This window comes from Rosa rugosa, chromosome 1, assembly GCF_958449725.1.
Source record: "Rosa rugosa chromosome 1, drRosRugo1.1, whole genome shotgun sequence".
NCBI classification, from domain to species: domain Eukaryota; kingdom Viridiplantae; phylum Streptophyta; class Magnoliopsida; order Rosales; family Rosaceae; genus Rosa; species Rosa rugosa.
Window position 1 is genome coordinate 25,910,709 of NC_084820.1, and position 27,163 is coordinate 25,937,871.

Consider the following 27,163-nt stretch of genomic DNA (forward strand, 5'->3'; position numbering starts at 1 on the left):
TGTGTTCGGGGATGGGGAGAGGTTGCAGGAGGCCAGGGGGCCTGATGGTCTCATATGATTGCCTTTGGCATTGATCACACTCAGCAATAAAGGCTTTGATATCTTTACGCATTCCTGGCCAAGAGAAATTGTTGAAATACGCATATAAGTGAGCAGGTATCCTGAGTGCCCAGCTTGCAGTGAAGAATGAAATTCATAAAGAAGCCTAGTGCGCCAATTTGAAGAAGAAGGCACAAAGATCTAACCTTTGTAAAGTAATCTGTTGTTCACCCAAGTGAAACCTTTCTTGGTTGTAAGACCCTTCTGTAATTGAGAGATAATGACTTGAGCTTCCTGATCTCTGAGACAAGCTTGGTCAATTTGAGTTAGGCAGTCGAACAACGGTGCAAAGATAGCTGAAATTGGGCAAAATTCATGCTGCCTTGATAGCAAGTCTGGTATTGTGTTGGTATTCCCAGGTCGGTATTCGATGGAGTACTTGTAACCCATCAATTTGGCCAGCTATTTTTGTTGAGATGCGTTGGTCCAACAAATGCTTGAGGGTTTGGTGGTCACTGAGTATCTTAAATGGATGACTGATCACATATGGGCGCCACTTCTCAATTGCAAATAGGACAGCGAACATCTCTTTATCGTACACGGACAAAGCTTGATTGCGAGGGGATAGAGATTTGCTCAGGAACGCGATCGGGTGTTGCTGCTGGGATAGCACCGTGCTGATGCCCATGCCACTTGCGTAGGTCTCCAAGACAAAAGGTTGGGTAAAGTTCGGCAATGCTAAGACTGGCGCCGTCATGAGCGATTGCTTGAGGTCTTCAAAGGCCGATTCAGAAGCCGGAGACCACTTGAAGTTATCCTGTTTGAGAAGGTCTGTCAATGGCTTTGCGGTGATGTCGTAGTGGTGGATGAAAAGGCGGTAGTACCCTGTAAGGCCTAAGAAGCTTCGCAGAGCCTTGAGGGTTTTGGGCTTGGGCCACTCTCTGATTGCCCTAACCTTCTCTGGATCAATTGACACTCCATGGACTGAAACAACATAGCCCAAATAATGGACTTTAGGCTGGGCAAATGAGCATTTAGAAAGCGTTACTTGAAGCTGGTTAGCCTGTAATAAAGTAAGCACATCTTGTAAATCCTTCACATGAGATTGTAAGTCCGGACTATAGACTAAAATATCATCGAAAAAAACCAAGACACATTTGCGAAGTAGTGGTTTGAAAACATGGTTCATCAAAGCTTGGAATGTAGTGGGAGCATTAGTTAACCCAAAGGGCATTACGACAAATTCAAAGTGACCTTTGTGAGTGCGAAATGCCATTTTTGGAATGTCTTCCTCCTTCATGCGGATTTGATGGTAACTGGAACGTAGATCGAGCTTTGAGAAAATGGTGACACCATGTAATTCATCCAAAAGTTCCTCTACTACCGGAATAGGGAGCCAGTCTTTAACCGTCACCGCATTGAGGGATCGATAATCTACACAAAACCTCCAAGTACCCTTTTTTTTTTTCGTCACTAAGAGAACCGGTGCAGAGAAATGGCTACAATAAGGCCGCCTTGTGTGAGCATGTTGGTTACTTGGGTTTCAAGTTCGGCTTTTTGAGATTGAGGGTATCGATAAGCCGGACGTTGACTGGGCTTGTGTTGGGTAGAAGGTTAATCTGATGGTCAATGGGTCTCTTTAAAATATATCTGAAAAGGAAATAAGGAGAGCTTGGATTAAGGGGTGGGCTATTTCGGTGTGGGCTTGAGGGGGTATGGTTGGGCTTTGGGCTAAGCGATCCCATTGATCCGACGGTAACAAAGCTGTGGAAGCGATAGATGGTCGTTGTGTGAGACCTCGAAGTACATGGCATTGGCCTATGAGGCCAAGAGAATCCAGCCATGGTAACCTCTTCAGTAAGAGGAAAGAGCACGAGGATGGTAACCTCTTCAGCTGTGCCTGTAGGTGAAAGGGTTTCGCCGGAGGCTGAGGTAAATTGTGATTCCGAAGTAGGATCAATGGCTAGGCCCAAATTGGGGATTCAAGAAGTTGGAGGCGGCTCCACAATCAATAAAGATTGTTGCTGGAGATCCGTTGATTGTGCCCTGAATCTTCATGACCTCACCAATGGTTGTGATTGTGGTAGTGGGTATGGTTCTTCTGGTGCATGCAGGTATGGTTTTTTCCTGTGTGCTGACACAATCGTGAAACTCCATGTTATCTGGTGAGTCCTCAGTGGTTGGGTTAGGTACGAATTGGTAGTGGGTGTAGGTACGTGGATTGGTAAGAGTTGGAGTGGGTTGCGTATGGTTTGGGAATGAGGGAGGGTTGGTGTAGGATTGCTTGCACCATGGTGCTTTGCAAAGCAGCAAGATGTGCAGTGATATGAGTTTGGAAGGATTCTTGGTTGTGGAGGGAGCTGAAGCTTGCACGGTCCTAGGCGGAGCCATGCTCTGATATCAGTTGATAGACTCAACTTGGAGAAACAAGAGAAATTAACAAAGAGAACTCAAAGAAACTGTATAATACTGCCATGAACACTGGATCTTGTAATGGGCTATTCCACTATTACAAAGTATTGGGCCAATACAGTAAGGATTAGAGAGAAATTGGGGATGGAACCTATCATATAGTTCTTTACTTCTTACCTAATCGTGTGGTTGAGAGATCAATTCGGAAAGCTTAGCCGGAGCTTCTTCATATCAGGTAAACCATTCTTTCTGAATTGCTGAAGTTGTGTGTTTTATCCGCTGACTCCAGTCACCGAAATGCCTTGCCGAAAGTTTAAGCTTTTGTTAAAACCCATCATGCATTGTGGAAGAATTGGATTTTTATTTGGTAATTTGGAGAGATCAGAGCCTTTTATCTTAGAATTTGTGACATCCATTTTTTGGTTTCGGGTTAAATGTTTTAACTGAGGAAATTATATACAGTAGTTGGTGTAGTCTATTTCAGCGTTACCCTCAGTTAAGTGAAGTTTATTTGATTTACTGAAGAATAGTTAAAGTTCTTTGGCTTTTGGATATAGGAATGATGGATAGATAGAGTTGGTATGCTTTTGCTTTTTGATTGAACAGGTGATATGGTTTTGCAGATGCATGTGGCAAGAAATTTCAGAATGTTACTATGGCAAAGCGGAAGTCTTTTGCATCTGTCAGCATGCAGGATGATAAGCCATGTGATTTCTTACGTACTTTATTTGGTATGTGTACTACTGCGATTGAAATTCCTGTGCTGCATGTGCATTATTGTTGAAGTTACATATGCACTGAATGCTAGGTTGCACTTCATTATGCATCATTGTTATTAATTTGATTCCTTGAGTTGATAATTGTGAGAGGGCTGCTCAGTTCTAAAGATTGAAATTTATGTAAAGTATAGAGCATCCTTCATATCTTCAAAAGACCTTAGAGTTATAACGAAATAAAGAAATTCAGACATATAGTAACCTTATTGACGAACGTTATGTTAGCAAAAGCTTTTCTCGAATTACTGTTCCTGACTAGCTAAAAAAAAAAAAAGAACGCGCCCCACGCGCACGGACCTGATTCCTCTTTTGCTCTAATCGCTACCTAACCACCCACCCAGATTCAATTTCCGGCACCGTTGCATCACCGACTGCGTGACGACGGCGACACCGGTATTTCGGTTCTCCGCCACTCCCTCTGGGGGTGGTGGAGGAGCTTCGACTACTCTGATTCAGTATAAGCGCACCCGATATGATGATTCACTGTGTGCCGAAAATAAGAAAGTTTCGATCGAGTCTGCACCATCTCCGGCGGCGACTTCGCCGGAGTCAATTCAACTAAAGACACCTATGAGCTATGCTAGCTCAGTTCTACAACCACTGGGAGCTCGCTTATCCAACGCGATGATGGAAGAATTCACTCTGGATGATAGTGATTATACAATCACTGAAGGTAAACTTGGCCCAAATATTTCTTTCTCTGAGCGCGTTGAAGCTAAGCTTGACCTAGAATGGAATTGTGCGGTGATTGTGAAGCTTATGGGTCGCCCTAACTCTGATGATGCATATGAATTTATGAGAAGAGCACTTACCCGTAAGTGGACACTTAAAGGACGATGGCAGCTTGTGGATTTGCCCAATTCATTTTTCATTGTGAAATTCCAGCTTTGTGAAGACATGAATTATGCATTATGCAATGGACCATGGATTATTGCAGGCCAAACCCTTGTGGTTCAAAAATGGAGACCAGAATTTGACCCTTCTGAAGAGCAAATCAAGACTATGGCAGTGTGGGTTCGTATCAATGGACTACCAGTCAAATACTTCAAGCAGTACACCATGGAAAAGATTGGCAGTATGGTTGGAAGAGTTGTGAGAGTTGATCAGCACACTCTTGCACAAGCCAGAGGGAAGTTCTGCAGAGTCTGTGTGGAGATTAACCTCAATGAGCCCCTGAAACCGTTTGTGGAAATTGATGGAAAACCATTTGGTGTTGTGTATGAAGGTATCTCCACAATTTGTTTCAACTGTGGGGTTTATGGTCATGTAAAGGACAAATGCCCTTACGTAAGTGAGAATGCAGCCTCTGGTTCAGCTATTTCTGTCAATACAAAAGTGGATGAACCCATGATTACTGAGATTTCAAATGGTAGGCAAGATGATGTTGCTGTGCAGTTCCCTAGTTGCATTGAGGCGCCTATTGCAGAAAAGTCAAATGTCAGTGATACTGAACCTGCTACCACTACGGTTAAAATGGCAAAACCTAACATGGGACCTTGGATGATAATGAACTACAAGAACAGGAAAGCTTCTACCTCCAGCCAAACCCAAGCTAAGGGGAAAGGAAACTCTGGTTCTAGATTTGCTCCCTTGCAGAAAGATGATGATGAAAACCCTACAGACAATGTAGAAAAGGAGACTCCTGTGAGTAAGCCTATCTTTGGCTCGGTGGAATTTGCAAATGAACCTAAAATTGTGAAAGTTTGGAAGCAGGTGCAGGAAAAAGCTGGCAAAATTGCTGCAAAGGAGGCTAAACTTAAGGGTAAAAGCACTGTTGATTGTATCCCTCCTGCCAATACAAGGAAAATTGCTTCTAAAAGCAGGAATCCCTTAAAGGATATTTCCAATCAGGGAGGTGGTTCCAAGGGTAGCTCCTCCTCCTCAAAATCAAAGAATATTGCTGGAAAAGACATCAAAATATCTAATTCTGAAGCCACTGTGGATATTGCGTCATTTTCTTTTATGAAAGGAGTGTTCAAGGGTGGTTCTGTTGACGATCAACCTTTGTCTGGTAATATTCATAATGCCACCCTGAGCAGTTCCAATAATGTGTGTCATAGTAATAGCTCGTTTGATGCTACCTTTGGGCACACGCCTCCTGAGGAGAATATGGAGCAATTTGGAATTAATAAGGTTGGTGGTGATGGCAGTTCTTGTGATATTACTTCCCACAGGAGTTTAAATCTCTCATCGAATACAGGGCAGAATTCTGCTTCCTCCGACATGGCTACTGTTGAGCCTCACTTGCCCTCTCCTGTCGGGGAGGATATGGTTGTATCCTAATTCTGGGTTTATACCCCCCTCTTTTTCATATACTTTCATGGATAATATCTTATGTTGGAATGCAAGGGGTGCAGGGAGTGGTGATTTTAGGTCTGCAATTTCAGACCTTGTTAAAATAAATTCCGTTGATCTTTTGATTATCTGTGAGCCTAGAGTGCAATTCTCTAAGGCTAAAAATCATCTTTTGAATCTTGGTTTCACTAGTTTTGAAGTGGTCGAGGCCCAGGGCTTTTCAGGGGGTATATGGATGCTTTGGAACAAATATAAAACTCAAATTGATACGGTGGACTCTACTTCTCAATCTATTACTGTTAAAGTATCAGGGATTGGTTCTACATGTTGGTTAATTACTGGTATTTATGCTAGCCCTTGTGCGGCTACTAGACGAGGTTTATGGTCTTATCTAGCTAATCTTCATGCTACTCATCAGTTGCCTAGTGCTGTGATTGGGGACTTCAATGAATTAATTGCCTATGCTGATAAAAATGGTGGTTCCTATGTAGGAAAATTTGGTGGTTTGAAAAACTGGGTTTACAATGATGCTATGATTGATATTGGATACCAGGGTGCTGATTACACATGGTCTGATGGCAGAGTTAAAGAGAGGTTGGACAGATGCTTTTGTACCGGCGAGTGGAGACTCCTCTTTCCTGAGGCAAAAATTGTTCATCTCCCAAAGATAAGGTCTGATCACTGCCCTCTCTTACTGAAGCTTAGTCCTCATACTAGATCTCAACGGGTCAATCCCCCATTTCGCTTCATACCATGTGGATGCAACATGAATCTTATACGACTTTTGTTAAGGATTCTTGGAATGCTACAACCGGAGATATCCTGCAAAAAACTAGATCACTTGCTTATATGCTAGGAATTTGGAATAAGGATGTTTTTGGAAATATTTTCAAGAAAAAGAGGAGACTTCTTGCTAGAATTGGTGGTGTGCAAAAACATAGAAGTACCAGGGATAATGCTTTTCTTCAAAAGCTGGAGCTGGATCTTATTAAAGAATATGAGCATGTCAGAAACTGTGAAAATTTGTTGTGGAAGCAAAAATCCAGAGATAAGTGGATCCAAGCTGGAGATAAAAATACTAAATATTTTCACATCACCACCATGGTGAGGAGGAGAAGGAACAAAATTGATGGGCTTTTTAACAAGACTGGTAATTGGTGTGATGACTCCACAGGTATGAAAAACATTGCCATGGAATTTTTCCAAGATCTTTTTTCCTTCCATGAGAGCTCTGATTTGAGATTTCACATCCCAATTTTATTTCCGTCTATTGATGCTACTTCCGTAATGGATTTGGAGAAACCTGTATGTGCCAATGAGATAAAATCTGCTCTCTTTTCTATTGGTGGTCTTAAAGCTCCTGGATTTGATGGCTTTCCAGCTGTGTTTTACCAAAAACATTGGAGCCTATGTGGTGATGATATTATCAGACTCGTCTCAACTGCTTTCCTGGATGGTAAAGTTCCTGATGGTTTGAACCACACCTTAATTACATTGGTTCCGAAGATTCAAAGTCCTAAACACATGCATCTCTTTCGTCCCATTAGTTTATGTAGCACTATTTACAAAGTTATTACAAAAATTATTGTGGCTAGAATCAGACCTTTACTATGCAACTGGATCAGCCCAAATCAGGTCAGTTTTGTGCCTGGAAGACACATATCGGATAATATTCTGATCACCCAAGAGATTCTACACAAATGCAGGTTGTCCAAAGGGAAAAAGGGCTTTATGGTTTGGAAGATCGATTTATCTAAGGCTTATGATAAGCTTAATTGGGGTTTTATTGCTCAAGTTCTTTTTGAGTTGCAGATCCCTACTCAGCTAGCTCACCTGATTATGAACTGCATTAGCTCTGCTAGCTTTCAGGTAATTTTGAATGGTGAACTATCTGATAGATTTGGTGCTGGCAGAGGAGTAAGGCAAGGGGATCCCCTTTCCCCTTATATCTTTGTTTTATGTATGGAAAAATTGTCCCATTTGATTCATTCTGCCGTTGAAGTTGGACAATGGAAGCCTATTAAGTCTTCACAATCTGGACCTTTGATCTCCCATTTATTCTTTGCTGATGATCTTATATTGTTTGCTGAAGCTTCTACTAAACAGGCCAAAGTTCTCAAGCAATGCATGGATATCTTTTGTGCTCTCTCAGGTCAAACTGTCAACTTTGAAAAGTCTAAGCTCTATTGCTCTCCTAACACCAGGAAAAGGCTAGCTAAGGAGATCAGTGCTATATGTGGCTCCCCTTTGACAAGGGATCTTGGTAAATACTTAGGTATGCCTTTAATTCACTCTAGGGTTACTAAAAATACATATGCTGATCTTCTTGATAAGGTCCAAAATAAGCTCGCAGGCTGGAAATGTAAAACCTTGAGCATGGCAGGTAGGTTGACTATGATTCAAGCTGTTACATCATCCATCCCCACTTATTCGATGCAAACTGCGAAACTACCTATCTCTATTTGTGAGAATCTTGACAAGATGAATAGAAATTTCCTTTGGGGTGATTGTGATGACAAAAGGAGTGTCCATCTTGTAAATTGGGATACCATTTGTAAACCTAAAATGGCTGGTGGTTTGGGAATTAAAAAATCTGTGGAAATGAACCAGGCTATGCTTGCTAAGATTGGTTGGCGGATTATTCAAAATGATAATGGTTTATGGTGCAAAATCTTCTCTGAAAAATATTTGAAGAGGGGGAAATTCCTTGATAATGATTATGCAATGCCATCTAGGTATTCTAGCACCTGGTCTAGTGTTTGCTTTGGTGCTGCCTTATTAAAAAAAGGTCTTACTTGGAGAATTGGAAATGGGAATTCTGTTTCTTTTTGGACTGATAACTGGACTGAGTTCGGTGTTCTTAAAGATCTTGCACTGGACTCTACAATGGTCGATGATAGCATGCTTGTCCAAGATTTTTGGAGTAACAATGAATGGGATGCAACTCTTCTATATGCTTGTCTGCCAGCTGAGGTTGTGGATAAAATTTTATGCATTCCCATTGATGTTACTGGACAACAATGTGATAAGCTGATTTGGCGACACACTTCTAATGGCAAGTTCACTGTTAAAAGTGCTTATAATAGCCTTGCCTCAGTTTACACCAACTCCCAGAAGATGTGGAAGTACATATGGGCTCTTAATATCCCCCCCAAGTTAAAGACTTTTACTTGGTTATTTGTCCAAAGTCGCCTTCTTACTAATGTCAACAGAGCTAGAAGAAGACTCACTCATGATCCTCATTGCAAGCATTGCCCCGGAATACAAGAAACTATGACCCATCTCTTTAGAGATTGTCCTAAAGCTGCTGCAACCTGGAATGTTATCGATGTTCCTATATCTATGCGCAGAACCTTTACTCTGGACTGGGAAGCCTGGATTGCTGCAAATATCCTTCAGAAAGGAAGTAAGTTTATGCATACTGATTGGTCTCATGCCTTCATCTTTACTTGTTGGTTTATATGGAAGTGGCGCAATAAGAACATTTTTGATAATAATTTCCATGGTCCTTATAATGCCAGAGAATCTATTTTGCAATATTTTCTTGAATGGCACAAGAACTCTACTGCCATTACCAGTCCTCCTAATTCTAGGATTGAGTTGTTGAGTTGGATTAAACCTACCGCTGGGTATTATAAATTGAATGTGGATGGGTCAAGGTCTAGGGAGGGTGTTCTTGGCTCTGGTGGAGTAATTAGAGATAGCAATGGTCAATGGTGTTATGGTTTTATGCTCAATATTGGTCATGGCGAGGTTTTACAGGCAGAAGCGTGGGGTCTTATTACTGGTCTTCGTATTGCTATCGAGCTTCATATAGATAATCTTGTGGTTGAATCGGATTCAGCTATCCTTATCAACCTTCTTAAGAGTTCTGACACAGGGTTACATCCTCTTGGTACTTTACTCGCTAATTGCAGGAAGCTTATGGAATCTTTCTCCAGCTGTTTATTCACTCACATCCACCGTGAGAGAAATATGGTTGCAGATGGGTTGGCAAAGAAAAGCATTGATCAGGATCGGGGGTTATGGAGGCTGCCTCTAATGCCTAACTTCATTGTCCAAGACGTCCTTGATGATACTAATGGCCTTGTAAGGCCTAGAGCTGTTGCCACAGCTATTTCTTAGTTCTTTCTGTTTTTTGCTTTCTTTTCTGGGTCTCTGACCCCCATTGTACCAAAAAAAAAAAAAAAAAAGACCTTAGAGTTATAATATATTAAATGGACAAAACTATTTACTTTCCTACTTTATTTGTGATTTAGCTTCTCTGGTGAATTTTGCAGAGGGTGTTATAGCAGGAGGTACAGCTGGGGTGGTTGTTGAAACAGCTTTATATCCCATTGATACTATAAAGACAAGATTGCAGGCTGGTTAACTATGCAAAATCAACTGAACTCAACTTATGTGCGTAGTCAGACACAGTTATCTCTTAGTACTCTGTCTCTTCAATATATATATATATATATATATATTTTTTTTGTTTCTGGGATAGAACAAGCTACAACGGCTCACGAAATCATTAATCTAGATTAATGTCATTCCTCCCGCTTCGTCTATTTTTACAATGTGCCACATCATATGCCTTCATTTTTCTTATATTTTCATAACCCAAAATATTTAACACCGTCACGTCACTCCATCTCCTATTTTACTTGGTTTTTCTTCTCACTGCTCGTACCACTTGCAGATAGATTGAAAGGAAGCAACACCAAATTCTCGACTACACAAATCTGGGATTAAAGCATTCTTTCATTCTCATTATGAAAATACTGTTTAGAAACATCCAAAAGTGATTAGAACCCAAACAATTTAGAGTCGACAACTCCCTCCTTAGAACCCAGCAATATACAAGAAAATCAATTTTTCTGGATAAATTTGGAGATGAAGCAAGAGAGAGAAAAGTGTTGCTGGCAAGAGTTGCAGACTTGCTGTCAGTGGTGAAGGAACAAAAAACCAAATGGTATGCAAGATGATGTGGCATAGTTCTAAACCATAGGATTCCATTGATGGCGCAGATTTTATGAAATTCATAAAAACTGCAGAAAAGTCACTGCAGAGGAGCTCTATCCGTAATGCACATATCCTTGCTTTCATGCATGGTATGTGTGAGCTTGCCTGGACTTGCTATCCATGCTTTATGTGCTTTTCAACCTTTTTAAAGGATGTTGATATTTTATTTATTTATTTTTTATTTTTATTTTTATTTTTATTTTTATTGTCGAACAAAGGATGTTGATTTTGCGTTTGTGATTTCAACTGCTGGGATGTTGCTTTCATGTGGGTATAGTTATATGAGTTCATTTATCATTCTGGTTACCTATCAGTTACTTTTCGTTTGCAATTTGAATATGTTTACCGTGTAAAAGAATTTAATTTATGTTTGATAATTATTTGTTTATGTACAGGGCTTCTGCAATTTTTGTTGGAGTTTATGAACCTACAAAGCAGAAATTGTTAAAGATGTTTCCTGAAAATCTAAGCGCTTTAGCTCATTTTGTAAGTGAATCTTGTCTCTTCCTTTCTTTATGTTTTATGTATTCTCGATAGGAACATGATGATTGAGTGGTCTGAGAAGTTTACTGAGCTTGTTGTTTGAAGGACTTTGACAGCACAAACAGTGTTGCTGTCAGCCTCAGGATGCTTGGTCATCACACCGTTGAAACCTCAAAAACAGTTTGATGCATGCTTCCTGGGATCGGTTTTCTTGTATATTTTACATTATGTGAAGTACTGGTTTATCATCTACCTTAATTAAAACATTCTGTTTCCTTGTCTTCAATGGAAATCCCTTATGTGGTTGTTCCATTCTTAAGCTGAAAATTGGCAATGCAAACTTCTTTTCTGAATCAAGCTTTGTTTTTGGAACTTTATGTAGACTGCGGGGGCTTGTGGAGGCATTGCTGCTTCGCTCATTCGTGTTCCAACGAATGTAGAGTAGTTTATAGTACTCAGTCCATCCATAAATTTGCTTGACCTGACCTTCTTTCTCTTTAATACTTTTTAGGTTGTAAAGCAAAGGATGCAAACGGGGCAATTCACATCCGCCTCTGCTGCTGTTCGCCTTATTGCTGCTAAGGAGGGCTTCAAAGGACTCTATGCGGTAGGTGTTTCCACTGTGGATAATCATACTAGTTCATACTTTGTTTCCCTCTTTTCTATATATAAAAGAAACAAATAATTACTTCTCTGTTGTGTTTCTTAAGTTATTGTCAATATATTAACTTTCTTTATCTTTTTGAGATGGTAGGGATACGGATCATTTTTATAGCGAGATTTGCCATTTGATGCAATTCAACTTTGTCTATATGAGCAGCTTCGGATAGGTTATAAAGTGGCCGTAAGCTCCTCTTTTTGCCTATTATATGCTTGCAGATTATAGTAAATAATTGGTAAACTTATGATGCCTAGTAATGTTTGGATTTATAGCCTTGATGCACGAACTGGTGACTATGGGGTTGATGCTTCTGTAGCACCATTGTGCTTAATATGTTTGTAATGGATGGTATCTAGGATGTGTTTCCACGTGTGATTAATAAGACAAGTTCCTTTGGGTTGAATCCTTATCCAAAAAGATAGGATATGTAGGTCAGAGCTCACTTTCTCTTCTGATTTGTATTCCACTCAGATCTTATAAGAAAAATCCATATCCAAAAAGTATTCCCTGCTGTTATTTTCAGGATGTTGCTTTCTTTACATGTGTTATACCACGTCTAGAATTCTATACTTCAACTTGAGTCTCTGGCCTCTGTCTGTTTGTTGCTTTTGCCAATGTGTTTTGCAGTTGCGTTATTTCTCTATTTTTTAAGTTCACCTTTGAGTTGTATATTTTAGATGGAAGCTTTTATTAAAATGGGTTAAACATGGAACATTACTACTTAGGACGATACGTCAAGATGTCTACTAGAAAGCTACATATACCAGCTGCACGCATGAGAAATTACCGTTAGACCCCCACTCTTAAATTACATCAGCTCCCCAATCTGCATAAACAGCCAAAAGTGGAAGCCTTAAATTCTGAAGATACTGAAGATCACGAAGAATACTTGCTTGTCTTTTTCCCAAAGTGGAATTCTCTAAACTCTGAACAAGTAGTCATGAAACAATTTTCTGCCCTTTCAACTTCCCCTTTAATATACCAATGGGAGGATCACAAACATTAGTTTTTCTCTTCTAAACCAAATTCACAAGTGGTAGCCCTTCCATGAGCAATAATCTATGGTTATATAACATGAGATCATGACTTATATAACAAAAAGTGTGCATGTCAATGAGACAACATGCCTCCTCTTGAATGCTTCTTTAACATATGAATACATGGTCTGTATATATACATATATGTGTATTGTATATTCATTTTCTTTGTCTTGATATCTATAATTAGCTTTCTGATCTTCTCTTTTTATCAGGCAAAGAGAGAGCTCAACGATCCTGAGAATGCTATAATTGGAGCTTTTGCAGGTAGTTAGCTGTCTACTCTCCCGTTTCATAGGACATCAGCAATCATATTATTTTATTTTAAGTCTTGTCCACTCTATCTTTTTTGGGGATGGTTGTGTGATCTTCTTTAACATGCATAATGCTAATCCAGTGCGTGCCTTTGGTTTCTCTTTGTCTGATTGCAACTCTTAAGGAGTGTGAACTTTGGCTTTTCACACTAGTCCATAGCTTATTACCTACAAATGGGGAACACATTAATGTTTCCAAACAATATCAGGATATTATGCTATATCTATTAAGTATCATTCATGCAAGCCTACCAAGTATGCTGCGCACTATGATTCAGTCAGTAAAATATTTCTACATCAGATACTGATGTTAATAATAGCTGGTATTTATCCTTAGCAAATGAGAAACTCAGAGTCCACAACTTCACATATATGGAGATCTTCATGGCACATCGATGTAATACCCAAAAGGCCATGTCACGAATGGAGTTTCTTGTAATAGCTTATAGACATAGACCGACTTAATACAACTTTCGACCTGGAACTCACCCAAAATTCAGAGTCCCATATAGACAAAATTAGGGTGCTAAGGTCTCCCTTTTTGAAATTCTTCTGTCCTCATTGGGGCCTGACAACTCAAGTCTGCTGTGAGTACTCAGCCTACATGAGGTGGGATGATTACTAGTATTTGTCACAACATGAGATATTCTAAAATGAGTTTTTACTTATTCAGCTCCTCATATTGACTTGTGTACCTCCAGAATAACTTGGCAGTTGTACAGTATTCTGTGTACGATCAAATAATTCCTACATAAATTGTAATAGAGTACCAAAGTGGTATCATACTATCTCTGTGCACTTAATGTTGGCAACATAGGATAATCAGATAACAATAGTGTGTTGTCTTTCTTATGTATTGTGAGATAAATATGATAAGTTCTGGTGAAAAAGTACTTTATGTTCTTGGTTCTGAGTTTCAATTGGCTTAGTTTGGTTGGGACAAGTTCCTGTTTGTCTGATTGTCTTCATAGAAGAGGACTGTTCATTGTCTTTTACTACAGATAGAGTTAACTTAATCATCCATCTGTTTGACCTAAAGCAATTATCTGATACATTTAAATGTTTAATATCAAACTCTTCTAGGTGCATTAACTGGAGCTATAACCACTCCCCTTGATGTGATTAAAACTAGACTAATTGTACAGGTAAGGCCATCTGCTATTCTGCATGATATTTGTCTCCCCTTGATGTTACTTCCAAATAATATGTGCACCCTCGTGGTAAAGCCTGAAATTTATTGCAACGGTCCCATATATTTGTCTATCATATATATGAGGGGCTGTAAAATTAAGGCCAAATCAAAATTGATAACTAACTACACTGTGCGTCCAATGGTTTGCTCTCATTTTTTTTTTTTTTTTTTTTTTATCTTTCTCAAAAGGGATCTGCCAACCAGTACAAAGGAATTGTTGACTGTGTTCAGACTATTGTGAGGGAAGAAGGACCTCCCGCCCTTTTGAAGGTATGCATTGAGCCTTTATATCCCTTGTCATATAAAAATATAAAATATGATTGCCATGTATCTTATTGCAGCCCTTGAAAAGTTAAACAATTATGCAAAATGTTGTGCTCTTAATGTTGAGTTTGTTTTTTCTTCAATTCTTGTAAGTTATGTTTCTTAGGGGAACTGAAATTGATTGTTTAGTCTTGTCCCTTGTTCATCAAGAATCTTGTAGTTACTTTGACTGGACCTCACTAATATGCTGACTTGACTTACATTTGACTATAACGTCAATATGGTGACTGGGAAGTAAAATGTGTACTCAGATAACCCAGCTTCATGTAATGCATTGTTGGCAGAGAAATATAAGCTCTTTGTTGGCCGGAAAGAGGGGAACTGTATTGGGAAGATGTGATATGATAGCATCTGTGGGTAGTGTGGATGGAACGAATAAAAATATATCTTTGTGGAAACTAGTTGTGAGGAGGTGGGTTCATTTGGGATAGGGTTCTGAGATTGGGCTGTCAGAGATTAGAATGTTGTTTTCAGCCATTTATATTTGGGGAATGAAATTCACTCCTTATCAACAACTTCATATTTTTAAAATAACCCTCCGTTCTCTACCCTTTTCTCACATGCAGATGCATTAACCCATTCTCTCGAAACTAGTTGCCCAAAAACCTTTCGGACGGGCATTTTCTGTTTTATTGTAATGAATGTTTCATACCCAAAATTGTTTTGAAAACACCAGACTTGTATATTTCACTTTTATCTGTTGCTTTTGCTTTCCATTTTTTGTTTAAATCTCGTAGCATGAAGGCAGGCGTGAGATGGAGGTTTTATTGTGAACATAAAAAAAAAAAAAAAAAAATATATATATATATATATGCACACGAGGGAGAGAGAGAGAGAGAGAGTTGTACTGTGCTGGTAGAAAGTGGCCTCTTAGTTTCCTCCTTCCTGGGGCCATAAAGACTTGTCCTTAATTTCAATAAAAGAAAAGGTGAAACAAAAGAGACTAGTAGTCCCTTGGTTTGTATAGATATGCCTAGACTAACATTATCTACTTCCGGGGAAGTTCTCTATGTATGAAGTCATTATTAATCAGGAAGTTCTCTCATTTTTTACAACTTAATGAATTTATGGTCCCCTCAAGTCATTACAAATCAGGGTATGATGTGATTGTTGCTGGAGGCAATCTGTTGTTGCTGGAGGCAATCTGATTGATGCAAGTTTTGTTTACATATATGTTTACTTCAGGGTATTGGACCAAGAGTGCTGTGGATAGGGATTGGCAGTTCAATCTTTTTTGGTGTTCTCGAAAGAACAAAGCGCTTACTTGCTCAGAGACGACCAACAGTTGGTGAAGACGCGAAGCAGGACTAACTTGTAGATAAACTAGGGGGATCCTTTATGTTCTCCATTTTTTGGGTGTGAAATTTCCAGGGTGGTAGTTTGAAAATCTTGCCATCAGCTTTGAAAGGCTTTTATAATGTCTTTGTTTTTTTTTTTTTCCTTTTCTGTACAAAGAACCAAAGTTGTCATTATAGCTTGTACCAGGAAGTGAAAAATTTTATTACTAGTCGAACACATTTCCTTTTCCTTCATTGTTATATAAATTTCCTTTGCACTTTTTTTTTTGGGAGAATTTCACAAATGGTCACTCAACTATGACTCATTCGACACTTTGGTCACTCAAGTTTCAAATATATCACTTTGGTCACTCAAGTATTACACTGTCATTCACAAAAGTCACCTAAGGGACATTTTTTCTCACAACAAAGTGACTTTTGTGAATGACAGTGTAATACTTGAGTGACCAAAGTGATATATTTGAAACTTGAGTGACCAAAGTGTCGAATGAGTCATAGTTGAGTGACCAAAGTGACTATTCTCCATTTTTTTTTTCCCCCATTGCATTATGTATTTTCCTGTTCATGCCTTGCATTTTTATTGAGTTGCTTCTTGCAGTAATTGTCCAAAGTGTCAAAACAAGTTAGCCTATAAATGGTTAGCAACATCCATCACCTCAATACTGTTGATCACCATTTAAACACTACGACCGGTAAATTGATATAAACAACCTCAGCATTTAAACACTACGACCGGTAAATTGACATAAACGCCTCTATATCAGTCCTCAATCGGCTCTGCCAACGGAGCATCCTCACAAACATGGCCTATGCCGGGAATAACCATCTCAAAAGTGGATGTCTTTCGCTTCAAAGCTTGGCTGCCTTCCACAGATGATTATAATAATTGAAAGTTTGATCAGCTTCAAATTCGACTATACATTTCTCAAGTTTTTTGAAACATTCTTGCTTATGCCTTATCATACAGTAAAATCACACCATCACAAATGAAGCTACTCGAACAATCTCATGCTTTATCACACAACTTTTGAGTTCATCAACATCTCTCTAATTCCAAGCTCGAACATGATCCAAGCGTAAAACAAGTAAATAATACAGCAGTGCAGGACTTCTTCATTTTGAAGCACCTCCAATGGTGGCACGCATGCTTTAGCTGTAAAGCCTACATGTTAAAAGTTTATGAAAATCAGGTAGCCAGCTTGCTTGTTATAAGAATCATTTCTGATTATAATATGGTGTAATTAATAAATTTCGCATTCTTTTGGTACTAACTCCTAATCTGAATCCTCATTCTACATATTTTATTGAATAAGCAGCTATTGGTACTCTATCTTGCAATGCAGTTGCATGTGAAAGATTGGACAAGGTAAATATCATAAAACTAGTAGCTACCATATATACTAGTGTAAAATAAGAAATTAATGATCTATGATCTATGATCTATTATGCTTTAAATAAGATATTGTTAACCATTTTTTTGTTGTTGTTAAAACTCTTAATTATCTGACATATGAAAGCCACATATGTAAAGAATAAATAACAGATTGTTAGTTACCTAGGTATCAGTTGATTTGGTATTGTCATTGAAAGCTCCTTCTTGACCTTCATCTTCTTCATCTTCAGTCGATCATTGGTGTACCTTCATCATCGTCTTCTTCATCATCAGTATCCACATAAGAGTCGAGTGTAATCTTCGCCTGACATGCCATCTTTGACCAATCCAAGCTACTCCAAGCTCGAACAATACAGCAGTGCAGGACTTCTTCATTTTGAAGCACCCTGATTGGAACAAATGGATATTCCCAAGCAGCTAGTTTTCCTCCTTGCTTGTTCAATAGGCATTGGAAAGATGTCTGCAAATTGATATACAAAAATATGAAGAGAGGAACATCTTTCTTCAGGTTTTTATCCTGCTATTAGCAGATCAATCTTGGGATTTTACCGAAAATAAATTTGCTAAAAACAAGAGGTTCTCCAAAGAAATAAATCCAGCATCTCCGTCTGGTAAATCATCCAAAGTAACCAAATAAGAAAATGCCACAAACTGAGAGGAAACTAGCAAGAAATTAGCTACAGAACAACAGAGGAATACAGGGAAATGGAACCTGGAATCAGTAGATGGATCTCTTTCCTGAAATCAGGTAAATTCTAATTCAACTCCAATGCTTTCGAAAATCCAGTAGTTACAATGCAGTCGGCTGCTGTACCCCAAAAAACTCACCCAATGCAAGCTGCATCATAAGCCAATCATAAAATAAGAACAGAAACTTCAGAGTTTGATTCACAGAACAAATATATTTTAAGCTATATGAAATCAGCAGAATACCATGTAGTAGTCCAGATGCAAATAAACTAAGGCTTTGTTACAATGACAATCATATAATTCAGAACATACACCACCTCTAGCAAATTCTCATGTTTATTTCTTCCAAATTCACATCAAGTGCTGTTCACTTTTCCTTCATTTGTTAGCTCATCACATTCACAGAAACACAAAGAAAAAAAGAAAAAAGTCAACAGATTCAAATTTTAACCCGCGTGAAGCAGAAGAACTAATCAGCAAGCACTAAAGAGAAATACTTGAAAATAACAAAACATACAGCAAAAACACACCCTCAGATTAAGGGTGGATCTAAAGGTCCAAATTGTGTGCTCCTTCGGTTTTCTAGTAGTAAGATCGGTTTCAAGATTGAATCAGTGGTCAGCCTGATCATTCTTTTATTTATTTTTTCGGCATCAACTGAGCATATTAAAGCAATTGTAAACCATTTTCTTCTCTCTCTTTTTTTTTTTAATGCATCCACAATCTCACTTGACATTGACCAAGAGAAAAGTAAAATGACTTAGATGGAAGGGCATTGTAGTTCCATGAGCAAATTACAGGTGAGTTTGGGATTGCAATGGCTTAATTATTGGTGAAACTGCAAGCATCAGTTCCTGAATATTATCAATCCAAAGACAGCTCCCACTTAGGTTTCTAAGACTAGTTTCACATAAACCAAGTCAACTATCAAACCTGGGCAAAACCCACTGAGGTTTCTAAGACACATAAGACATACATTTAAAAAACATTCCAAGTTGCCAACTGCACCTTATAGAAGTCTTCTGTGTTACCACTTGCCACCACCATAAAAACTCAAAAAATTAGAAGTAAACTTTTCATGAAAAATCTTAAAACCATGTGTTGTGATAAGAAATTTAGATATAAAATGGGTCAAATGGGTTTGCAGGACTCATAGCAAAGCATGGCAACATTGTTGAATCATTTTCTCGGCCTTTCGGCTATGATTACACAAATTTGTATCGTTCTCATATATGATGGATAAAAGGATCAACAATCCATACTATGCCAAAGCCTATATTATGTTACAAGTAGAGTTAACAAGATATCTCACTCAAAACCAATATATATTCATTAAAATTGATGAAACAACCATTACCGGGCATAGACCACTCTATCACAGGTCTCCTTGAGCCACCTGAAGCTCTCCACAGAGTACAACTTTTAGCTAGCGACCTTCTTCTTCCTCTGACCTGATTCCAAACCCAGCAGGGATACTAAAAATAAGAACAAGTAGCTTAATAAGACAGATAGCATGATGACAAATTAGGCAAACTTTTGCAGATAGACATGCAGAAGTTTACACAAGATACCAATTCGATTAATAGAAATATTATGCTAGAGAAATTTCTTTATATGATTAAACCACATAACAATTCACAAATAATAACTTGCGGGGACCAATACTCAGATTTTCGTATACCTACTCATATAGTACTTTCTGCGTTCTGCTTTATGCAGTTTCAGGAAGCCAAATCCTGTATTAATTTCTTCTGAAAGTTACAGTTGACTCAAGGAAAGAAGTGGTGATCTAAGGTTCTGCTGATATAGAACAGTAACATACACAATATATAGAACAGTAGAAGCTGTAATTGTACTCCTAACACCATAAACCTCACCCAATTTTCAAATGCAGGAAAGATTTCATGAGAAACTGAACAGAGCACTCACCTCTAAGTGCTCAGTCTCCACCAAGCAATTACATCAATCAGCACACAAATCACAATCAAAATTGTCTCTAATTCATTGAATTCTGATTCGTTACCTGGAGACGAGGAATTGAGGTCACTAACGGCGTCGTCTCAAAGTGAGGTACGCGATCCTACCGTCGGCCAAGCGATTGTCGGCTTCATCATCAGAGTCGTCGAGTGTAATCTTCACCTGACGTGCCATCTTTGACCACTCCTCACCCTTTAATTGCCTTTTGCAGCTTTTGCTCAATTCAGGACAACCAATAATCTTCAATTCTTTCAACTCAGTAAGGCAATGCAAACCTTGCGGCAGCAAAGCCGACAATTTGGAGCATACTTCAATGTGTAGTTCCTCGAGGAATGTGAACTTTATCAACTCCGGTAGTGCCGTGAGATTATGACATCCACCAAGATATATGCTCTGTAGAGTGTCTGCAGAATCTTCAATGAGCCAAGGGGGCAAAGCCTCCAAACTTGAATTCTCGATAATCAATGATCGAAGACCTCGAGGACCTTCCCCTGATCTCATCAACTGAAGCTTCTCGCAATCACCGACACCCAAAGTATCTAAAGCAGTCATGTGTTTCATATTTGGTGGCAGGGATTCCAACTTATCACAACTGCAAATCGCCAGTTTACGAAGGTTGTTGAGGAATTGGATCTCTTCGCCCAAAGATTTAAGATTGACACATCCAACAAAACTTAAAGATTGAAGTGAGGTGAGGCGTCTAATTCCTTTTGGCAAATAGGTCTGTTGGGTTGTTATCGTCAAGCTTCGTAGGTTAATCAGGTTCCCTATGTCCTTGGGTATCTCCTCAAGTGCGTCGCAATTCTCAAGGGACAAGGTCTCCATATTCAGTAGCTTACTGATGGAATTGGGAAGCCTTTTTATATTCCTATTACCAGACAAGTCGAGGAATCTCAAATGAAACAAACTACCAATGGAACTTGGTAGCTGCTCGAGAGGCGACCCACCGATATCTAACACCCGCATATATTTGAACCTCGAGATGCATGTCTTCACAAAATGTTGATTCATCTCGCCATCTCTAGTAATTCGAATGGTTCGCAATTTCTTTGACTTGAGCATGAAATCGGGAACTTGTGCCTCTTCTCCAAGCAAGTCCTTTTTGGATATTGACATATGTCGAACCATTTCAAAAGCACTAGAAGGACGGAAATTGACTGTGGAGTACTCTACTTGTGCCACCAAAATCGCTAAATCATGTAGTAGATCATGTATTTTAAAACTTATAAATGTTTTGAGATCCATATCAACTTGAAACAAAGACCTAGAGCAACACTGCCTTATATAGTCTATACCCATCTGATCCAAATCTTCATTTTTCTTAGATGTCTTGAGGTAGCCTTGTGCCATCCACAATGGAATCAACATTTCACTATTGAATTCATAATCCTTCGGGAAAAGTGAACAAAATGCAAAACATGGTTTCAAGTGTCGTGGCAATGCATCGTAGCTCAATTTGAGTGCAGATAAAATATTGTCATTTCCTATACTCCACATATCATCATCTCTGACACGCAACCAATGGTGTCGCTCTCTATTCAAATAGAGCATGCTCCCTACAGTAGCTACTGCTAAAGGAACTCCTCCACACTTCTTCACAATATCCTCACCAATTTCTATCAAATGTTGATAGCGCTGCTCCTCTCCTCCTCTTTTAAATGCCCTTTTGATGAACAAGGAGATGCAGTCTTTGTGGGGAAGACCTTCTAAGGGGTGCATGTATACGGGATTCACAAGTGAAGCAACTGATCCATGTCGTGTTGTTATGATGATTTTACTTCCATTAGCTCCCACATTTAACAAGCCTTTTAGATCATTCCATTTTTCAATCGTTATTCCAATCAACTCCGTATCCCAGACATCATCCAACACTAACAAAAACTTTCTATCTCTAAAAGTATTTTGCAACCTTTTTTTCATAAGGTCCAAACTTTCATCCTCACATTTTTGTCCAATTGCAGCATTGATAATGCCACGAATTAATGTTCGGATATCAAAGTTTTCTGAAACACATACCCACATTTTCATCTGAAAATTCTCCTCTACCATCCTATCATTATACACTAATTTAGAAAGAGTTGTCTTTCCCAACCCCCCTAACCCAAGGATGGAAATAACATAAACATTCTCCTCACTAGAGATATCACTGTTATTTAAGAGATGGCTAATAATCTGTTTTTTATCATTATCTCTCCCAATAACATCTGTAGCCTCCAGTAAAGAGTCAGTCTCTCTTTCATTATCGTGCATCCCTTGGGGCGCACGATGATCTTCAACTATCTTATCAACCTCAATTAGACCAAACTCTCTCTTTTCATTATCAATTTCAACCAGTCTTTCTCTAATCTCTTTCACTTTATGTCCCATTCTGAAGTTAAACAGTACTGGATTCCAACGGGAAAAAAATTGGCGTACCTTTCCTTTGATCTTCCCACAGTTGTCGACCTCCACTTTCAACCGCAACTTTTGGAAGTCTAGTTTGTCCAAGACATCATCAACGTCATGGCAAACATCTTTGAGATTTCCCAACCAACGAGTGATTAGGGGATTTCTCACTTGCTTCTTCTCTGCATCCTCGAGCACTAGTTTGATGGTAGATAAGGTGTTGTCGAGCTTGGTGAGCTCAAGTTGGGCACCCCATGCCAAGGAGATCTCTTGGGAAGCATGTGAAGCTAGCCTATCCAAGACGTTCTCTGCAATGCTGCTGGCAAACTCCATGAAAAGAGGAAGAGAGGTAATCTGAGGCTAGTGAAATAGGAAATAGTGAAATAGGAAGAGAGGTCTTCCCTCAATTATTCTGTTGGATAATTAAATGGATGACAGCAACAAAGCAGGCATCAACATTTGATTAAATTAGTAAACTTGAAAGTGATCTTAATCAACTCCACTTTTCTGGAGCCTACCACTGTTGAAAAAGATATTAAAGTTCTCTATTCTTCTTCGTTAGTGGATTTTGCTAACCTTTATGAATCGTTTGAACTCATGTTTTTTCTTTCTTTGGGAAATTTCAAATTATATCTTCTATTATATTTCATGTGCAACAAATATAACTGTATGCTTGAGATTTGAAATGATACGCAATTGGTACCAAGACAAATTGCAATATATATATCACACTATCTCCACGAAGCATTATATCACACTTCTGGCCGTAGTCGGATTACGTGTACCGTCATTCTCCCTACATGCACCAATTTTCAACTGCAATACGCTACTCCCTTGTGATCAAACTCGTCAACTTCGCTACTATCCCAGCCGACCAACAAACCTCCACCACCGCCATCCTTCATAACCACCTACCCAGTTCGTCACAGCCCAAAAACAAACCGTATAATCCAAACGACCCCAGCAAAGGTTTAACTCCAATCCTACCATTCCAGCTACATGAACATGCCCCAACTCCTTTAGACACCAGTGCAACTTGACCAATTAAATGCAGCCAGAGTCACCCATAGTCGTTAAACCAAGTCAGATAGTTTATTGGAGTCGTCGCCACTGCAACCCAAGAAAGAGAGAGATCGATTGCAACAACTCCGACTACGGCCACCCCAGAACGTACACCGCAAATCACCAACCAACATTATGTAGTAGGCACCCCACACTGACGAGGCCAAAAGCCATTTTCAATGCGGGGGCATTGCCAGACGACCACATTTGAAGAACCATGTCGAACCAAGTTTCGGTTAGAGCTCGCGAGCAAGTTTGATAAATGCATGGTTAATGATGACACTTTCTCTCTAAATCCATGCTCATTGGAAGCAAACTCAGTTGATATTTCCAAAATACCATAAAACATAGTATTGTGAAAAAACATAGATAATTGACGTGTCTAGCTTCGCTGTGAACTATGGCTTGTTTGGACAATTTCTCAATTTATAAATGTCATTCTTGTGCACGCCTCATGCTAATCTTCTCTATATTTCCAAATTCATCAGATGTCCATGAAGGGACGAGATATGACCTGTTCTAAATTCAAATCTAACTGCATATGGAGATGAAAATAATAGTAATTAAGTTGACCAGTCTAGTACGTTAAGAAGTTACATTGAGATTGCTTCCACTGTCTTAACCTGTAGCACCAAATAAGTTGGATGCTCTGCACCAATGACCAAAGGGTAGTGATTCGTGTTATCCTCGTAATGCAAAGCCCTAGTACTCTACCGAAGATAACAACAACTCTGCAGATCAGCATGGTCTGCATTATGAAACTTGCTCCAATGGTTGGAGCACTTGCATTATGGATGCAAGCTACTTATTGTACACACGTGAAGATTGCCAACACTCAAACTCAAAAGTCGGATGCTGTTTAGACAGGTTTATGTTTAGTATGGTAAGTTAAATTCTTTTGAATTTAGATACAAGCAGCAGGGAGCGGTTAGTCAGTCGAAAGTGCTTTAGCATAATTAACATGGCCAACAATAATAATTAGAGAAAAAGGGCAAAACATCTGCATGAAGGAATATTACAAGTATAAGTTATGTAGAGAAATCTATGATTTAAATCAAACAAAATCAGATTTCACTAGTCCAAGAAATCTGAGCATGCCTTCTGATTTCTGCAAGAAATGAGTAAAATGGACATCATATCCTGTTGGAACAAGCCTTCTGCCACTGCAGAACCTATCATTTATTGAAAATAGGGTGCGAAAACTGCAAGAACTTCTTTGTAAACAGGCTTCTTAAAATCAACAGCCTGCAGAAAAAAGATAAGGGTGAATGTTATATAATAGAGTACGTACTAGATTTATTCAAGCAATATATAGTAGGCATTAAGGAAAGAAACAAAATGTAGAGTAAGGTTAACCCACAAGATCAACTACTTGTTCTGGTGTTATCCATGACCACTCGCCAAACTCAGGTTTTTCACTGCCATCACCTAGAAGATTGACTTCTTCATCCTTCCCAGTGAACCGAAAAAGAAACCTATGAAATTCCGCATACATGTATGTGAGTTTTAGCATAACATCCTTTGATACCTCATAAAGCAGAACTTTTGACCTAGTCTAATTTCGATACAACCATACACAAATGCTATTTGCATAAATTGATAGCATGCTTAAATGATTAAACTTATATTGATAGTTAAAAGCAGATGATGGGTGTTTTTTGTAGTTAAAACCAGCATCTAATTTTGTTCTGAGGTAATGAATAAACAAGTTGCAGGCAATACAACAAGCAATACATTGTGAATCCTATGACTTACCACTTCTGTGCTTGGCCCTTCCAATCTGATCCCCACTGTTTCTGAAGTTTTGCCCTAACTTCTGGTGGGAAATCATAGGTTAACCAATGAGGTGTCTCTGCAAGAATTTCTGCTGACTGAACTCCTGTCTCTTCTCTTAATTCCCTGATGGCTGCAGTTCTTGGATCTTCACCCTCATCAATGCCACCTTGCGGCATTTGCCAAGAATCAGGTACATCTAACCTTGAAGCAGCAAAAATCTTCTTTGAATCATTGATGAGGCAGATACCAACATTCCTTCTGTAACCTTCGGGAGGAGCTTCCATTGACAAGGATGCTGATGAAGAATAGGAGGAGGCACAGCGCACTGTAGTACAAATAGTTGGTTTCGAGTAAATGAGTGACAGCTGTGCGAACTTAGCTAGTTTAGGACGGCAGCTTGAGGACGATGGCAATACAATTGTAGGCTTGATGAGAACTGATAAAGAGGGAAGAAAAAGCGGGTAACTATGCAAGGCAAATCGGCATATATCCATTCAATTGAGGAGAGGCATCTCCTAACTCCTACTTAGCCCAAGCATTACTGAAAAAATGTATCTTTTAAGAAATCATATATTCTTGAAGCCTGATCCCCACCAGCCAGTAATGCTCCCTTATCAGAACAACTTGTCCTGCATTTAATACACACATGTTACCGACACTATGTCACTATGTATGCATACTGAATTCAAGCAGATTAACGAAAGCGAGGAAGAAGGTTCTTATCACCAATATGCAAGAAAATCCTACACAATCTTCAAACAAAAAAAAAAAAAATCACCAATCTACACTACTTCAAATACAGCACAAACACATAGAAACAGAGCAAAGAAGTAGTCCATTATAAGTATACCAACAATATACAATGACAGAGCATAAGACCATGTTTTTTTTTTCCTTCTTATCAGAAATAAGCGAACCAATAATCTTACGGACCTTTCATGAGCAAACAACGAATGAAATCGAATCAAATCAAAGACAGTAATCGGAACCCAAAATAAAATTGTTACAGAAGCATCTTTTCAATCAATTTCAGCTAAAACAACCCAGAAGATGATCATTTAGAAAACCCAACAAATACATGGATAACCCAGAAACTAGTACCTTGAAATTTTAAAGATACAAAAGTGAAACAGTATTAGCCTTGGGAAAATCGAAGCAAATGTTGGTCTAGAATAAAGGGAGCGATGAATCTGACCTTGCTGTGTGAGAAAACTCTGCGCCACTGCGAATCTTGAAAGAGGAGGATGAGAGAGCTACGGAACAAAATGGGAGTAGCTTTTTTGGAGATAGCGTTCGAATCGGGTGCGAATGCGTCAAATGAAAAAAAGTAAAAAAGTAAAAGTAAAAGTAAAAACTGATTGAAGAAAGAGTAAAGAGTAAAAACTGATTTTTTTATTTTTTTAACATTAATCTTATTATCGTGTGATTCGGTTCGTAATTTATCGAACCAAACAGCCTATCACTCTACTAATTTTATTGTTTATCTTTAAAATAATTATTTTTATTATAAAATAAATAAAAAGTAAGTAATTAAAAGACCAAATTAGTACTTCCACATGGGTTCGATGGTCGTTTTACGAAGGCCGAACATGCCAACATTGGAGCCAAAGCCCGGAGCCCCGGAGGTTCATATTTTTTTTTTTTTTTTTGAAACGGGGCGGAGGTTCATATTAATTGGGCTGAAATATGTTTTTATGGTAATGATTAGATTAGTTTTTGCACTAAATCTTTAGCTACATTTTTTGTTGAAGTAAAATGTTAGAGAGTTCCAAATCTCCATGAACGAACATCTAGTTTGAAAAATTATGGAAATATTCAACTTAGTTTACGGGAGCACGGAAATTGCAAGTCTTCTTGTCGAGTCAAGAGGCTGTAGCTCTTCCTCTTGATAATGTACTTAAGAGACAAAGAATGGTTACATATTTATCTCAAAAATATCCCGAACCAAGTTGCAATGTCACAATTTGTTAAGCACTTGAATCTCATAGTTAAATTTAGACATTGACTTGCTAATCTCATGGTTGTTACAAAGAATGTACGAC

General features: G+C 38.7%; 3 protein-coding genes and 1 non-coding gene across 8 annotated transcripts in view; 1 reads left to right on the plus strand and 3 right to left on the minus strand.

Annotated features, from left to right (window-relative positions):
* Window positions 1-22,703, minus strand: part of LOC133724426 (disease resistance protein RGA2-like) — a 37,960-nt gene extending 15,257 nt beyond the window's left edge. The window contains exons 1-6 of one of the 4 annotated variants that reach the window (XM_062151151.1): window positions 19,945-22,703; window positions 19,279-19,396; window positions 17,944-18,069; window positions 17,781-17,839; window positions 17,394-17,691; window positions 16,447-17,000 (exon numbers count right to left, since the gene is read on the minus strand). In XM_062151151.1, the coding sequence (XP_062007135.1) occupies window positions 19,968-22,616 (2,649 nt within the window). In that variant the 5' untranslated portion in view covers window positions 22,617-22,703 and the 3' untranslated portion in view covers window positions 16,447-17,000; window positions 17,394-17,691; window positions 17,781-17,839; ... (1 more) ...; window positions 19,279-19,396; window positions 19,945-19,967. Of the gene's footprint in view, window positions 1-16,446; window positions 17,001-17,393; window positions 17,692-17,780; window positions 17,840-17,943; window positions 18,070-19,278; window positions 19,397-19,944 lie in introns of those variants that run through there. The other 3 variants (XM_062151152.1, XM_062151150.1, XM_062151153.1) reach the window with 3 other exon arrangements.
* Window positions 10,804-16,086, plus strand: LOC133724425 (S-adenosylmethionine carrier 1, chloroplastic/mitochondrial-like). Its single transcript, XM_062151149.1, has 6 exons — window positions 10,804-11,015; window positions 11,524-11,619; window positions 12,926-12,977; window positions 14,108-14,169; window positions 14,406-14,486; window positions 15,726-16,086. The coding sequence occupies exons 1-6, from the start codon at window positions 10,896-10,898 to the stop codon at window positions 15,849-15,851; spliced, it is 537 nt and encodes a 178-aa protein (XP_062007133.1). The 5' UTR covers window positions 10,804-10,895; the 3' UTR covers window positions 15,852-16,086.
* A 1,045-nt stretch (window positions 22,704-23,748) lies between the features above and the next one.
* On the minus strand, window positions 23,749-23,849 carry LOC133727625 (U6 spliceosomal RNA). Its single transcript, XR_009855303.1, has one exon. It is a non-coding gene; the product is annotated as a U6 spliceosomal RNA (small nuclear RNA).
* A 428-nt stretch (window positions 23,850-24,277) lies between these two features.
* Window positions 24,278-26,424, minus strand: LOC133724505 (nudix hydrolase 26, chloroplastic-like). 2 transcript variants are annotated; one of them, XM_062151260.1, is made up of 4 exons: window positions 26,317-26,424; window positions 25,101-25,750; window positions 24,706-24,820; window positions 24,278-24,590 (listed from the first exon to the last, which is right to left on the minus strand). In XM_062151260.1, the coding sequence occupies exons 2-4, from the start codon at window positions 25,613-25,615 to the stop codon at window positions 24,525-24,527; spliced, it is 696 nt and encodes a 231-aa protein (XP_062007244.1). In that variant the 5' UTR covers window positions 25,616-25,750; window positions 26,317-26,424; the 3' UTR covers window positions 24,278-24,524. The 2 variants fall into 2 exon arrangements, with proteins under 2 accessions (XP_062007244.1, XP_062007252.1); XM_062151268.1 differs by having other exon boundaries at window positions 26,223-26,352.
* Window positions 26,425-27,163: the final 739 nt, after the last annotated feature.